Consider the following 15,466-nt stretch of genomic DNA (forward strand, 5'->3'; position numbering starts at 1 on the left):
TAAAAACAGAAATTATATATATCTTAGGCCTGGAGGTAACATTGGGGTTGGAGTCATCAATGATAGTCCTTTAGACTGATTAACCCCTCCAAGGGTTATATCAGTCTCATTTTTCATCCAAATTCATTTTTATGAGGGAAATATTCCCTCTTCTTGTTTCTTTTTCTGGCATGCCTATTGCATAAACAGGGAAAACTCAATGTCCTTCCCCCAACTTTTAGTTTCATTCTCCTGATCCTCGCCCCACTAGTAGATGGCATAAATCCCAGTTTAAGAGCCACTGCCTTAAAATGTGGATATCATGTTGTGTGGAATGTACAAAATAGATTTCCCTTTAATCTCTTTGGCAGGTACATTGAAATTCAGTTTCAGTGTCTCGGTACAACTTTTTTTTTGTATTATGTTGGCAGCAGAAGTTTCAGAGGCAGGCTTCTCAAAAATCTTGACACATAAAACTAAAATTTTCTGCATGAGTGGTTACAAGAATAGGGGAAAGAGTTTTTGGTGCTTGAATGAACTGTCCCTTTAAGATGGGTACTCTGCTGAAGAATCATGACACATCGATTATGCAGGGATATGGATCATTATTTCACAATAAAAGACATATAATAGTGGGCTTTAAGAAACTTTACAGAAATACAGACTTCCTTTTACTGCAATATAGTAGTTTAATCAGAGTAATAATTATTACTCGATGTCACTGTTCTGTGTTTACTTTGACCATCACACATAATAGCTGTTGCCACTATTGTAACTTTTTTTCTTTACAGTTAATAGGGATGCTGTCCCGACCATTGCTGTACAAATTATTTTGAGTGCGCAATTTACATCTTTGCATAATGTCTCTTGGAGGAATTTGTTTGAAGAACCTGCTTTTCCCTTTGTTTACTCTGCACCAAGATTCATTGACTTGATCATCATTCCCACTCACCACCATCAGTATTCCGGTGTGCAGCTTGAAGTGTGGTGCAACCAGCAATGGGAGCAAAAACAGAATGATAAACAATTTAATCTCACCTCTAATCACGCTTGTGCAGAGTGGTAAGTGAATGACATCAAAGAGATGCCAAGATATTACAAGTATGCTTAAATGAGCAGTGTTTTGCCGTTTCAACCCCTGTGGAATACAACAGGTATGATTTTACACCAGCCAAATATTGTGCTTTCAGGTAAAAATCAATTCGTCATAAAACATCCCTGTGTTTTCACTGCAAGAAAAGCAGCAGAGATCGTGGTTCATACTCCAGGGCGGGGACAGTGGTCTCATTAGAGAAACTTATCCATGACAAAGTCATCAGCTTCTAAAAGAACAAGGCAGCCAAAGCCTCACATTAGGATGTGGCCTATTTATTATGGATATGAACCACCCTCTCATTCAAAGTTCAGATCATATTAAATGGTATGACTGTGACAATGCACACACATTTGTCAATAGCAGTTCTTTCCTGAGGTTTTAACATAGACTGAATGATAATTAGTTTCCCTTTGTTGTCCTTATCTCTTACCTGCAGAAATGGCCAATTTATGCAGGCTGCACCCTGGCAAGGCAAAGTTGATGCTCCCCAGAGGAGGAAAGCAGCCATGTTTCAGACAATGAAAATGAACTCGGGGACAACTCAAGGTTGATTTAGATCCTGGGCAACATGGAATTAAATGAGAAACCAGGCCACACTAGTTGACACAGCTTCCTCTCAGAATGACTCTGGTATGGTACCTGCATCACCAAGGAGCCCCATGCGTCACTAAGATTTGGTCAAGTGAGGGGGAAAAAATGCAAATGTCATATTGTTGAAATGCTGAGTGAACTAAATGTCAGTCCATCTTTTTCCATATGAGATATGAGATTGATGTGGATAGGCTATTGAAAGCAAGTGTGATAGATGCAGAAGGCAGGTTATACCAACAGCTGTGATATTTGAGCTGGGAAATAAGCCTTGTTATTTTTTTTCCAGAGGAATAAGCAGTTCTCTTATGTCCTTTGCAGAGATAATCCTGAAAACACCCACAGTCTGTCTCTTATTTTATGTCATGGTTAGATTTTCTCAAAACTAATCGCACTAATCGACAACAAGGTGCAATGCAAGAGACAGGTGGTCGCCTGTTATTTTTTAATAATGAATAAGAATCTTTAGTTTTGAATATCCAAAGATGTTCAATGACACCAAGAACATGGCACTGCAAGGGGAAAAAACCTTGAAACATTTTTATCAACTTTAATTTCACATTTTCCACACCATGTTGGCCATCTGATCTACTTCACCTTAAAAATGATCACTTGTCAAGTCCTCACCGCTTCTACTTCCTCCCAGCCAAACACATTTCACCTATCTTTTCATAATCCCTAGTTCACTTCCACATGTATTAGGAGCAACATCCACAAGCACGTTTTCCCTGTGATGCTGCTGCTCTGTGCGCGCACATCAGTAAATGAATCACGTAGCACTAGAACAGCCCTTCTTCATGCGATCTTGCCAGACCTATTGGAGAAACCCCCAAGGCAAGATCTGTCACTGTTCACTCATTTGCTGGAAGACGATCAGAAACTATGTTAAATGCACCAAGAAACAACCTACACCGGAGTGTGTTATAAAGGCGTCGAGAGGATTCCGGGCAGATCAGCTCACTGTGAAGGGAGCAGGTTTCAACAGTTGACGCGGAGAGAACTGAGCGCAGGAAAAGCGATTAATTTTGATTATCTGAAATCTTCCAGCAGCCGTTTTTTCTTTTTGCATTTTCTGGCAACGTTTACGGGGGCAGTGCAGATGAGCATTGTCCGAATGAAGGATGCGAGAGCACTGGGTCCAATTGGACTGGATTATGGGATTACTGGACTGATTATAGGACAATCATCGGGCAAAAGTCGCAGCCGTGCTATAGATGCTCTTGAATGACGGGAACACAAAAGGTTGGACAGGAGTAGCAGTTCTATATCCTGCTTTTATTCTACTTTGTGGCATGGGTAGGCTGTATATGCTACACGAGCAGAACCCATATGCAACAGTGTGCCGCACAGGGAAAAAAGTAAATGCATTGCGAATGGTAACATCGGCCAATGCTGCATTTTGAACGGGCATGTCAGAATTTGCTGTAGCCTAGGTGTAGATGTCGCATGAGGGCAATGCGCTTTTGTAAGCTACGGTCTAACCTTCACCAGAGAGATTCAAGCGCTTTAACCTTGGATGCAGGAGGGAATATTAATACTTTATAGTCATCGATTATTCATTAAGTCCCCCCCGTGAGAAAAAAAAACAACGAAAAAAACCCAAAGCATTTCTCGTACACGATGTTGAATTTGATATTTAATTCATACATCAGGTATCGCCAGGCGGTCATCTTTGTTTACAGAAAGAGTTCATCATAGCCGAGCGGCATATGAAAGAGGTTAAAATACCAATTTAAAAAAGAGGTAGCGGTTCACGCATCGATTTAGTACCTAATTAGCCAGAGATCGGCGTAAACCACATGCCGGGTTCGGGTTTAGTAGTCTAGGTTTGCCGTAATCAACAGGTTGAAAGTCAACGAGGATTTTTTTTTTCTCTCTGCCACTACTGCGGATCAGGTTGAAGGGATGCGTCTCTCTGTACCCGTTTTCTTACTGCTGTGGGTTAAAGCCCTGACATTGAAAAATCTCAATTATTCTGTCCCGGAGGAGCAAGGACCTGGAACTGTTATAGGTAATATAGCAAAAGATGCCGGTTATGGGACCATGGAGAGAGGGAAAAAATCCAACTTCAGAGTACTGGAGAATTCAGCACCACATCTGGTGGATGTTGACCCGGAGAGTGGACTAATCTTCACCAAACAAAGGATTGACAGGGAGACATTATGCAGGCGTAACCCAAAGTGCCAGCTGTCTATGGAAGTGTTTGCAAATGACAAGGAAATATGCATGATCAAGATTGATATACAGGACATAAATGATAACTCACCCAGTTTCCCCTCAGATCATGTCAATATTGATATTTCAGAAAACGCAGCTGCTGGGACACGCTTTCCTCTCACTATTGCACATGACTCAGATTCTGGGGAAAATGGGATAAAGACCTACCAGGTCACAAGAGATGATTACAATACATTTTCTCTGGATTTAAAAGTGAGAGGCGATGGGACTATATATCCGGAGCTGGTGGTTCAGAGACCTCTGGATAGGGAGGATCAGAGTCATCACACCCTCCTTCTCACAGCAATAGATGGAGGGGAGTATCCAAGATCGGGCTCCATGCAGATCAACGTCAGAGTGACTGATTCGAATGACAATAGCCCAGTTTTTGAAAAATCCTCTTATGTTTTAGAGATTCCAGAGAATTCTCCCCCTGGAAAAGTACTTATAGATTTGAACGCCACTGATCAAGATGAAGGAAGTAACGGGCAGGTGGTGTATTCCTTCACTGGATATGCATCTGAGCGAATACAAGATTTGTTCTCCATCGACCCCAATACTGGCGTCATCAAGGTCCAGGGAGAGATTGACTATGAAGAGAATCCAATCATAGAGTTTGATGTGCAGGCTAAGGATCTGGGGCCCAACCCAATACCAGGCCACTGTAAAATTACCGTCAAAGTGCTTGACAAAAATGACAACTCGCCAATAATTAGTTTTGTTTCTGTCAGGCAGGGAGCCATCAGCGAGGCAGCGCCCCCGGAATCTGTCATAGCGCTGGTCAGAGTGACAGATAAAGACTCTGGCCGTAATGGTCAACTTCAGTGCCGGGTACTAGGAAATGTACCTTTCAGACTGCAAGAAAACAATGACAATTTTTATACACTGCTCACTGATAGACCTCTGGACAGGGAAATGAAAGATGAATACAATGTAACAATTGTAGCCAGAGATAATGGGATCCCTTCTTTGAATTACACTAGGTCATTTACTGTAAAAATCTTGGATGAAAATGACAACGCACCACGCTTTACAAAAGCAGTGTATGTGCTACAGGTGCCTGAGAACAACATCCCGGGGGAGTACTTGGGCTCCGTTTTGGCCCACGACCCGGACGTGGGTCGAAATGGGACAGTGACGTACTCCATTCTTCCATCACATATAGGAGATGTTTCAGTCTACACATATGTGTCTGTTAATCCCACCAATGGAGCCATATATGCCTCCCGGTCTTTCAATTATGAGCAGACTAAATCATTTGAGTTCAAAGTTCAGGCTAAAGATGGAGGATCACCTCACATGGAAAGCACTTCTACAGTTAGAGTCAGTGTTCTCGATGTCAACGACAATCTCCCGGTTATTATTTTACCGCTTCTTCAGAATGATACAGCGGAAATCCCAGTTCCTAGAAATGTAGGTATTGGATACATTGTGGCTACAGTGAAAGCAGTGGACCATGACCATGGAGAAAGTGGACATTTGACCTATGAGATCACAGAAGGAAACGATGACCACCTGTTTGAGATGGATCCAGTGGGAGGAGAGGTCAGAACTGCCCATGCTCTTTGGGAGGAGGTCGCCCCAGTGGTTGAGCTGGTGGTGAAGGTAACTGACCATGGCAAGCCCCCCTTATCTGCCGTGGCTAAGCTGATCATTAAGGCGAACACAGACACAGCAACAGGAGGGGGATCCAGCGCGAGTGGGGAACAGCAGCACTGGGATGTGTCCCTGCCCCTCATAGTTACCCTCTGCATTATCTCTGTCATGCTCTTAGCAGTCATGACCGCCATTGCTGTCAAGTCCAAGCATCAAGATAAGGAGGCTGGGAATTATAACTGCCGCATGGCTGAGTACTCCAATCCTCCAGTGGGGAAGGGGAAAAAGAAACGGATCAACAAGAGTGACATCATGCTGGTTCAAAGTGAGATGGAGGAGAGAGATTCTGCAAGTCGAATGAACGTGGTGAGCAGCCCGTCTCTCATCACCTCGCCAATTTGTTTTGACTACCAGAGCCCCCTGCCACTCACACTGCCCAGGTCAGAGGTCATGTACCTGAAAACCACCCCAAACAGCCTGACAGTCCCCAGGGCAGGTTGCCACTCCAGCTTTGCTGGGCTTAGCACAGACACTCCAGCGAATAGGATGTCAGTGATACAGGTAAGAAGGATGCTGCACTGTGTTCTTTATCAGCCCTTTATTGTTGCTTATCTGTACACACTGCTTAGCCATACTGATCTGACAAAAGAAAAGTAATCGACTGAAAAAAGAGAAACTCTGTCACTGTTAGCAGACATCATTATTTTCACTTTTTCTCCCGCTGTTATGATGCTCTGAATCATTCTCTGCATATAAAGTGTGATACGGCAACTTACTGTTGAATCGTATTCATGTACTTCAAATGGCATTTCACTAAGAAGAGGTTTTTTGATTTTTTTTTTTATCCATACCAGTATTTGAGAATCATTTCGAAATTGTTCAATCTTAAGTCTTCTCTTGGAAAATGGTACAGTTGGTCTTCATAATCAGAAAGCACTCTCAATTAGACATGCAAACATTGTGAGTCTTGAAGAAGGCTGCTGTGACCCTGCCAGATCTGCTGCTATAGAGTGAAAACAAAACCTTGCCTGAAATGTGGGATTGGACAGGTGTTTGAGCAGCTTGTCCGATCACATTACTGAACCAATGTGCACCAGACAGCGAGATGCACACAGCATAACCTTACAATCGCATTTTTCGCTCCCCACAAATATGGGCCAGATCCACCAGCCCGTATCCAAAGTTGGCACGATAAGGCCATTAATAGGGTCCAGCCATGCCTTGTAGAGACGGCAGGGTAGAATACACGAGCCAGCTAACATGCTAATTTGACAGCATAGGCTTGTAGTGCAGTTTAGCACAGCAGAATTATGTGTTGTAAACGATGTAAATATCTAGGACAGTCTCACAGACAGTCTCATTTGGAGATGATAACGCAGATGACAAGGCCTGGCACTGTCACCAGTCACTAGAGTATGTGGGTGTGATCAACACAAACACATTATTGTCAAGATAGGGTGGAAAGGATGCTGATGACAGTGGCTAATGCTTAACTCTTCGCCTCGCCAAGGGAGAGTACATATGGTCACAATGGAGATTTGTTCCTCTCGTGATTTTGTCACTGCCAGGTGCTCAGCAGATTTTCTTGAGCAGATTTTCCACGTGCTAGAGTAAAGAAATTCGAATCTAAAAACTGGATAAGGGAATTTCTTTTCCTGTCTTAATCTGATGTTACTTGGGCTGTCAATTAAAATTTTAACATGATCAATGTAAAAATATTATTTTCCTTTCATTTTTAGACTGAAAATTTTCCCTCAGAGCCCAATTATGCTGGCAGCAGGCAGCCATTTGTTCAAAGGTAAGAGCACTAGCCAAAAATGCCCTGACCAGTGCATTTAGCTTCTTCACTTTTGTATCAAGCCAGCTGACTATGGCTATCAAACAGGAGTTAAGAGGTAAGTTAAATTCTTTCTTTCTTTCTTTCTTTTTGTCCTCTTCCTGTTCTGCTGCAGCTCAACATTTAAGGATGCAGAACGAGCAAGCCTCCGAGACAGTGGCCATGGTGATAGTGACCAAGCTGATAGTGACCAGGATACTAATAAAGGCTCACACTGCGACACGTCTGCCAGGGAGGCCCTCAAGATGAAAGCAACAGCAGTTAATGGCCAGCCTTTCGAGCAGGGTGAGTGGACATCTTGAAGATGCCTATCTGACTCTTACACTAGACATTATTTATAGTTTATCCAGTGGGAACATGCATGCACCTCACTGATCTTTAAGTGGGGGTCTACCATTTTGGGGGTGCAGCCAATGCAGCCACTTCTCCTGTCAAGAAGTTGAACTGTCATTAGATGCTGTAGCTGCAGTGTTACTTTGTCCCACTTTAACTTGCATGCAGCCTGAGCTGTGTTTCAAAGATGATATGAAGGCACCAGAGAGGAAGGCAGATGATAGTTTAAAAGGATAAAAGTGTTCTTTGGCTGAAGGTAGAAATTGCAAACATCTTCTGTCTGATTTAGCTATCAAACCACCTCATATGCATGGCAAAGTGTACCTCCGTAGGTGCCTTTCTTTGATCATGTCATTATTTTAATACAGGTTTGTCACATACATGTCCTGAATAAGATGACAGAGACAAGAAACATGATCGGCATTTGTGGTGCAAAATGAATGATATTTATGGTGCAACACGACACAGAGCTTCCACCTTTTTCTTGGAAAGACTTTCTCAGCTGTTATTGGTTTTGCTGTGGTTGCACTGTTTTGAGAGGAGCCTGCTTTCCAACTGAAAATAGAAATGTTAAATTTTATTTCACAAATCTGAAATGATCGGCGTTGCCAGGAGTATAATCATAGATGACTGTCAATCTGTTTCAACCTGGCTGACCTGATAGGGTCTGATATATTTAGCTATTGTGGATATAAACTGAAAATATGAGAGCAACTCTCAGTGGTAAGATAAAAGATAATGGGGGACTTGAGTGAAGTGGTGATGTTTCTCATTTCCTTGTCTGCGCCTTGGAAGAGAATGGCTGTGGTCATCATGTCCCTGTGCAGTACTTTCCACACCATTTACATTGCTATGTACCGTTTGTTTGCAGCATGCTCAGGAGGGCAGAGATGGAAACACTCTTGCGGCTGCCAGAAGGATGTGCGAATCTCTCTCTCTCTCGATCTATCTCACTTTTATATATGTGTGAGTGAGTGAGTGTGTGTGTGTATGCGTGCTATGAGGAATTATGGTAGACCAAACTTGACTCTGTGGGAGGTGTAAATTCAATCACTTTTTTTTGCAGCACATTTCTGAATCTGATTCAACCCAAGTTCTAAGGCCAATCACATGAAGAGATATTGAAGGAGATGTTTTGTACATGCAAAACTGAATACTTACAAGTGCAGTACTGACGCTTCGCTTGACGGGAATGTCAGTTAATTTATAGACCTGCATTTCTAAGATAAGAGAAAAGCGATGAATTCGGGCTTTGCTTTTAATATCAACATGTTTTGCTAATGGCTTCCCTGCTTGCATGTGAGGAATGCAGTTAAAAGGCAAAACTAATGGTTGGATTAAACTCTGTTCTCTCTCCTGGGGTTGGTCAGTTGAACATTAAATGGTGTCACTGTCCGCAGACTACAAGCTGGAAGGTCTACATTATGCATTATGCCTTAGACGTGATCACACACACACACACACACACACACACACACACACACACACACACACACACACACACACACACACAACCACACACACACACAAAACACCCTCCAACCCACATACTCCTTCTGTCTCTCACTGTCTCTCTCTCACACACAAACACACACCACACAAACATGCAGGTACATTTATTGAACAACAAAGCCTCTGTTTTGCAGATTTAGACAAGATAGTGCTATTATCCAAAATGGAGACACCTCAGAATTTTAGTTCCAAATGCACCAACACAAAAGCTTGCGGGTTAAGTAGTATTGCTTTTATGTCTTTACCTTTACCATCCCTCTAGTCTCCTGGCTGCTTTGATACAGGTAATATATGCACCTGTGCAGCTTCCACCATCATGCACTCTGAATATTTATTCACTCTCACAGACACCAGATGCACAGTGGGTATGTTGCTAGGCTTTCTCTGATTCTATTTATAATGGGCAGGCAGTTTCTTTGTTTTTGAGAACACATTATTGTTGCATTCTACAGTTGCCCATAAGATCACAGCTATTTGTCACTTTGTCATGTTTCTGTTATGTGGCGGTGTAAATGCAGCAGCAGAATACATAAAGGTGCTCCGTCGTTTCAGAGCACGCATTTAACAAAATTTTACTCAGTGATAAATGTAAAATGGAGAGCAGGCAGAGCAGATGAAGGCACTCCCACTTCATTTAGACTGTTTTAAACTATCAAAATCCCACAACATCTAACAGTACTGCTATACAAGCTAGTGTGCCTAGTTAATTTCCTATGTATATATTGTGTGTTATAGAAAAACCTGTAGTGTAGGACAATAAAAGTGGAAAAAATATCCTTTTGGTGCAATTTACACAATTGCAAAAAAAGGGTAATAGCTTAACCTTCGCAATCATACAGACAATATAAACAGTTAAAATATGCCTTTTAATGCACTTCAGCTGTTAATTAATGTGCTTGTTCTAAGCTATAACACCTCTTTTTGGCACCCAAGTGGAGCTGTAAAATCCCCAAACCTATATATATATGTATATATATATATATATATATATATATATATATATATATATATATATATATATATATATATATATATATATATATTATAACTAGTAATATAAACTATTTAATCATCTTAATTGCAGGATAGGATAAGTTATAGCTTTTGATAGACACTATAAGCTCGTGTGTATGAGCCTAGATATGCTTAAAACTGCACAGGTGCCATATATACAATGTTTATATGCTGGTAATAATTCTGAGCAGAAAGGTCTATAATGTAAAGTATTATCTGAGTAACAATTTAATCTTATATAATATAAATATGTCTTTCAATTGCTCTGGGTTTTCTAGCACCACACAATAGTGCAAACGGCAAAAATACCTTACTCTGTTGTTGGTGTACCTTCTAAGCACATACATCCTTTTGCATCAGCATCATCTGCTCGCTCCTCCGCACTGGTGATAGGCAGCATGGAAATGAATTCAGCATCTCCCTGCTTCTCCTTGCTTATGCTTATTGTTCTGGCCTTGTGTATCTGTGCATAAAAAATACTTTTTTCTCTGTGGCGGAGAAAAGAAGATGGAGAAACACAAATGCATGGGGCACAGAACTGTAATCTGGGGTGTAGATGCATCAAAGCGTATAGCACTTACAATATTCAGGATCTGTGTTGCAGTTATGCCAAATCAAAGCCATAATTTAGTTCTCTCTTGTAAGATGCTTTTTGAGCAAATGCATATTTTGAATCCTGACAAAGCGCCATAATAGTTTATGCTAAGAATGTAACATAAGTTCTTACAACCTCCAGCATGAGAGGAAAAAATCATTGCTGCCTGAAACCCAGAAATACAAATTTGTTTAGTAAATCTAAGAGTTGCTATAGCTTGTCAGCATCTACTTGTGTTTTCAAAGATACATTTACACATTGTACTGACCCACTACAAATATGAGCGACCAAGAGAAGACTTTATTTCTACTGTTTAGATACAACTTTAACAATAATCACAAAGGTTTCTGTTCTTTACCTTGGATCTGACAGGCCACATGCAACTTAATATAAACTGTAAAAGCACAATCGATGATGATCATTGACCTGAGAAAACTTGATAAAGCACATGTTCCGCTTATATCTTATATAAAAATGAATTAAAAAAAATTTTAAAAAGCAAAATATAAAAAAAAGATCACAATTTCCAGATCGTTGGACTAATTTTTAGTGCTATCTGTTAAGAAAATGAGAGTCTGTGTGCATTAGCTGTGCACCACCTGGTTTAATTCTTCTCAGAGCACGTCTCACATCACACATTTATATAAAGGATCTTCAATCCTCTATATAAATACAATGTTTGTTATGTTTACTTAGCTGGGAATAGCAGCAGAGCAACTAGCAAAGGTAAAAGGTGGGGTTTTCATTTAGTGAAATCTGCAAGGTCTGTGTTTATACTCATTTTGATGCGAGATCTTTCTACAGAAAACCTCAATGTGAAAAAAATTGGCCTGTATAAACAGACAAAAGTTACATCTCATATACAATTAGGAGATGACATGATTTAAAATTACACCTATTATTCCCAAAAGTCTTTACTTTGCACATAAAACACACACAACGTTACAAAGAAATGACTGTTGCCCTTTCAAGAAATCTGTAGCACACTGAATGCCATTTTAACATTTGTTGGGAAGAAAATATAAAAATCTTTCCCTTCAACATTTTTGCAGGCGTGGAATCTGTAAAACAGTTCTTATGTAAATTAACAACCCCATTTAAATCTGCCCAGTCCTTATAAATAACAGTTCCATTATATCCTATGGCTATGTGTGGGTGTATTGGTGTTCGTATACTTGAGCAGCGGTATGTGATAATTGTGGCATGTACTTTGCAAATGAGCTTCCACTGGCTGTGTGGCACATGGTGCTGCTTTTTACTGCTCTTGGGGGTTTTGGCATAGAGGGGGTATCTTTTTTTTAAATTTTGAACTTCCTCTTTGGCGTTCAGTATCCTCTAGCAAACTGGTCGAGGCCAGTTTATGCGGAAGGTACTGTTGCCTTTGAAAAGGAGGATCTATCCACCTCTTCTAGGATGAACGCGTTCATGTGGAGCTTCCTCTTATTCCAGGCTGTGTATTCCCATCCTCATCAAAGCCGGGTTTCAAAATGAGATCAAGTGCCTCATTCAGGGTTACTCATTTGCTCCACAGAATGACATGTGAGCAAGATAGAGGAGTCTTATCTAGCTAATCAGAGTAGCATCAAGTCATGTGAATTAAATATTGCAGTTATTTATGTAAATTAAATACAAGTTTTGATTGGAATTTTAGTTGCAGGAAAGTGATTTTTTATTTATGAGAGAGGAATGATGTTAAGATTTAGCATCATATGTAACAAGATTGTATTAGCGGTGTTTGTGTCCTGTTTTGTTTGTGTCCCAATCTGTATTAATGTCTCCCCCATTCAACAATAAGCGTACAAGCCATCTATGTCTTGATGCATGCTCAGTCATCCAGGTAAGGAAATGCCAGAAAGTTGATTCTGTTCATCTGGAGATAACGGAAAACACTACCCCCAAGTAAACAGAATCAATTTTCTGGGAGCTACAACATCTAAATATTTAATCAAATACTAATCAATTCATTGTTTGAATTTCTTTGTATATTTAGTGAAAGGGTGCCTTTAAAACCTCAAAGTAATCACAACAAATAAAAACTTATTTTTTTTACATAAGTTTAATCAATCAGCAGAACAATTGGATTCTTTGAAATATTAGTTTTACAGATTAAATTGCAGTTTCATTTTCATGTATAGCGAATGAAAGAAAAGTAGGATTTACCGTCAATTTACAAAGACGTGTTTGACATTTTTGTTCTTGTGGCTACATGCAAGACATCTCATTGCATCATTGTCAAATTAATTTCAATAGCAAAGTGTAATGGCGTCAGGAAAAACAACACCTTCTACATCATTACACCATGGAAATTGGCTCTGTGGTACGTGTTGCTTTCTGTGTGCTTATTGTACCCCTCCCGGGCTGGGTGTGGTGTGAAATGTAAACGATGGATTTACAACCCAAATATAGAGCGCTGTCCATTTCTCCTTTGTTGCTGACATTTAGTGCCATGAACACGTTGTGCAGTCCTGTGCTGTGGTGTGCCGCATCAGCCAATCAAGCAGAATCTGCTGCAGCCATGGAATATCCAGCGGACCACTTAAATCAACAGTACTCAATACTTTCAGTGTGGATTATATTTAAAGCTTATTGTTTGGCCTTTTAAAAGAAGCTTATGAGAAAGATTTAATCTTAATTTTAGCCAGTGTCCAAAGACAGTTGTTTAGGGAGCTTGTTGATGACTGTTTACTACAGCAGAGGTCCACAAGTGTTCAGAGAACAGCTCAGTTCACAATATGCATCCACTAAAAAAGATGAAAAATGTGCCAATGAGCCCCTGGCTATGCACCAGAGTCCTTTAAAATAAATAAAAGAAACACTCAAGGTCAAATGGCACTTCCACAATTAAACTAAAATCCACTGACTTGGATATATTATTTTAGAGTTAATATAACAGTTTTTGAACTCCCTCCCAAACATTCTATCTTTTGAAGTTTTAGAAAAAATATACAAAAATGAAAATAATGAGCCCGCACAATGTCGAACAACATCCCAACTACGGAGTGTTTCAAAACTTTCTGGTCAGAAATGGCAAATGCAGTCATGCAAATTCAGGCTTGTTTTTCTTTCTTTTTTTGTTTATTTCACACAAACATCTTCTGATAGAAATGTAAATGAAAAAAAACATCACTTCCTCTGCACCAGATGATATTTTCCAGGAAACACCTACACAGGTTGTTGAGAAAAGCAGAGGGAAAAGATTTCATATATAGGACGAATCATTCATTTGGTACAATAACGGAAAAAGAAAAGAGTAAAATTAACTTTTTTTTATTTGACTTTATTTGCGTATCAGTGCTTTAAGGTTGCATCGTAAGCAGTTTTTAGAATGGAAAACATGCATTGCTAAATTCAAACCCTCACAGTTGCTGTCGCAATAAGCTGCTGTTGCTATTTATTCTGAAAATGTCTGGTGACACATACTCTGTATCAACAAAGATACTTAGCTATGAGCTGGATTTTAATAGCATCAAAATTTGCATCAGTTTGTGGAGTTTTATTATTGCTGCTCATCCTTCAAATGCCATCTACATCATCTTCTGTTTTTTTTTTTTTACTCACCCCAGCATGGTCCAATAACAAAATGTTTAACTGTTTTTACAGAGCAAGACAAATCAGTCCACTGCACCGATGAATGTCGTGCACTGGGACATTCTGACAGATGCTGGATGCCAAAGTTACGGGTAGGAAGCCAAGCAGACAGCGCCGATAATCGCACCAACCTTTTCATCCCTGTGGGAATGGATGCCATGGTAGAGACAGAGATTTATGGCACCATCAGCTGCAACAGCAGAAAAACCCTCAGCACGTTTGGAAAGGAACAGCGGGACAGTACAATCCTTGTGGCCAATGTCAAACCTTACTTAAAATCGCAGCGTGCACTAAGCCCACCGCTCCAGGAGAGTCCATCTGCGTCTAGTAGTCCCACCAAGAGTAGCGTGCCCCCGGACTTGGCCAACCAAGAGTCCAAAGAAGTGAGGGACGGGGGTTCAGACAGCAGTGCCTATGGCCCTCCAGATGGCCAGTGCTCCCCACTGCACACAGAATTGGAGGAGCCCTCCTACCTGACCTGCGAGCTCAGGCCTAAGTCCCTGTCAAGCAGTCTCATTCACAGCTCTGTCATCAGCCAGGAGTGTGGGGGGTCAGATTGTGCTCTCGACCCTCGGGACTCTGGTAACTGACAGGTGGGGCGCGATCCCGCTCTCTCTCACCTGCCAGGGGTGATGATGATGATATCACAGATCAAATGACCAAGAGCTGATTTAATTTGACCCACAGAGGTGTTCAGACACGCATTGTAACCAAAAACCATCTGCTTTGTATGTCTTTTCTTTTTGAGTTTGTGACTTGTTGTGTTCAAGTGAAATATGTGTCTTTGACTGCTGTGAAAGTTTGGGGGTGGGTGGGGGTGGGGGGGGAGCGGGGGGGAGATGGGGGCCAATCAGTGCTTACCTGACTACAAGTGTTTTCATAGTGTACTGTACCTGTCGATTTAGGTGTCTGTATTTTACACATTTCAAACTCCAATTTTGTGAGGCTGTTGAACAAATTGCTACTGTTAAGCTATTGAGTCCTGTCTGCTTTTGTACAGTGAAGCTTTCTGTCTCCATTTAGTGTATAAGGAACATCTCTTTGAATATCACAGCAACTGAAATACATATCAGTGACGTTACATTCAAAAAGTGAAGTGTCTTATGAACTG

General features: G+C 40.8%; 1 protein-coding gene across 1 annotated transcript; it reads left to right on the forward strand.

Annotated features, from left to right (window-relative positions):
• Positions 1 to 1,519: 1,519 nt before the first annotated feature.
• On the forward strand, positions 1,520 to 15,159 carry LOC146500625 (protocadherin-17-like). Its single transcript, XM_085135898.1, has 4 exons — positions 1,520 to 6,037; positions 7,216 to 7,274; positions 7,429 to 7,598; positions 14,368 to 15,159. Exons 1-4 carry the CDS (start codon positions 3,569 to 3,571, stop codon positions 14,943 to 14,945), a joined length of 3,276 nt encoding a protein of 1,091 aa, XP_084992024.1. The 5' UTR covers positions 1,520 to 3,568; the 3' UTR covers positions 14,946 to 15,159.
• Positions 15,160 to 15,466: the final 307 nt, after the last annotated feature.

This window comes from Neolamprologus multifasciatus, chromosome 16 (genome assembly GCF_963576455.1).
Source record: "Neolamprologus multifasciatus chromosome 16, fNeoMul1.2, whole genome shotgun sequence".
Taxonomy (NCBI): Eukaryota; Metazoa; Chordata; class Actinopteri; order Cichliformes; family Cichlidae; genus Neolamprologus; species Neolamprologus multifasciatus.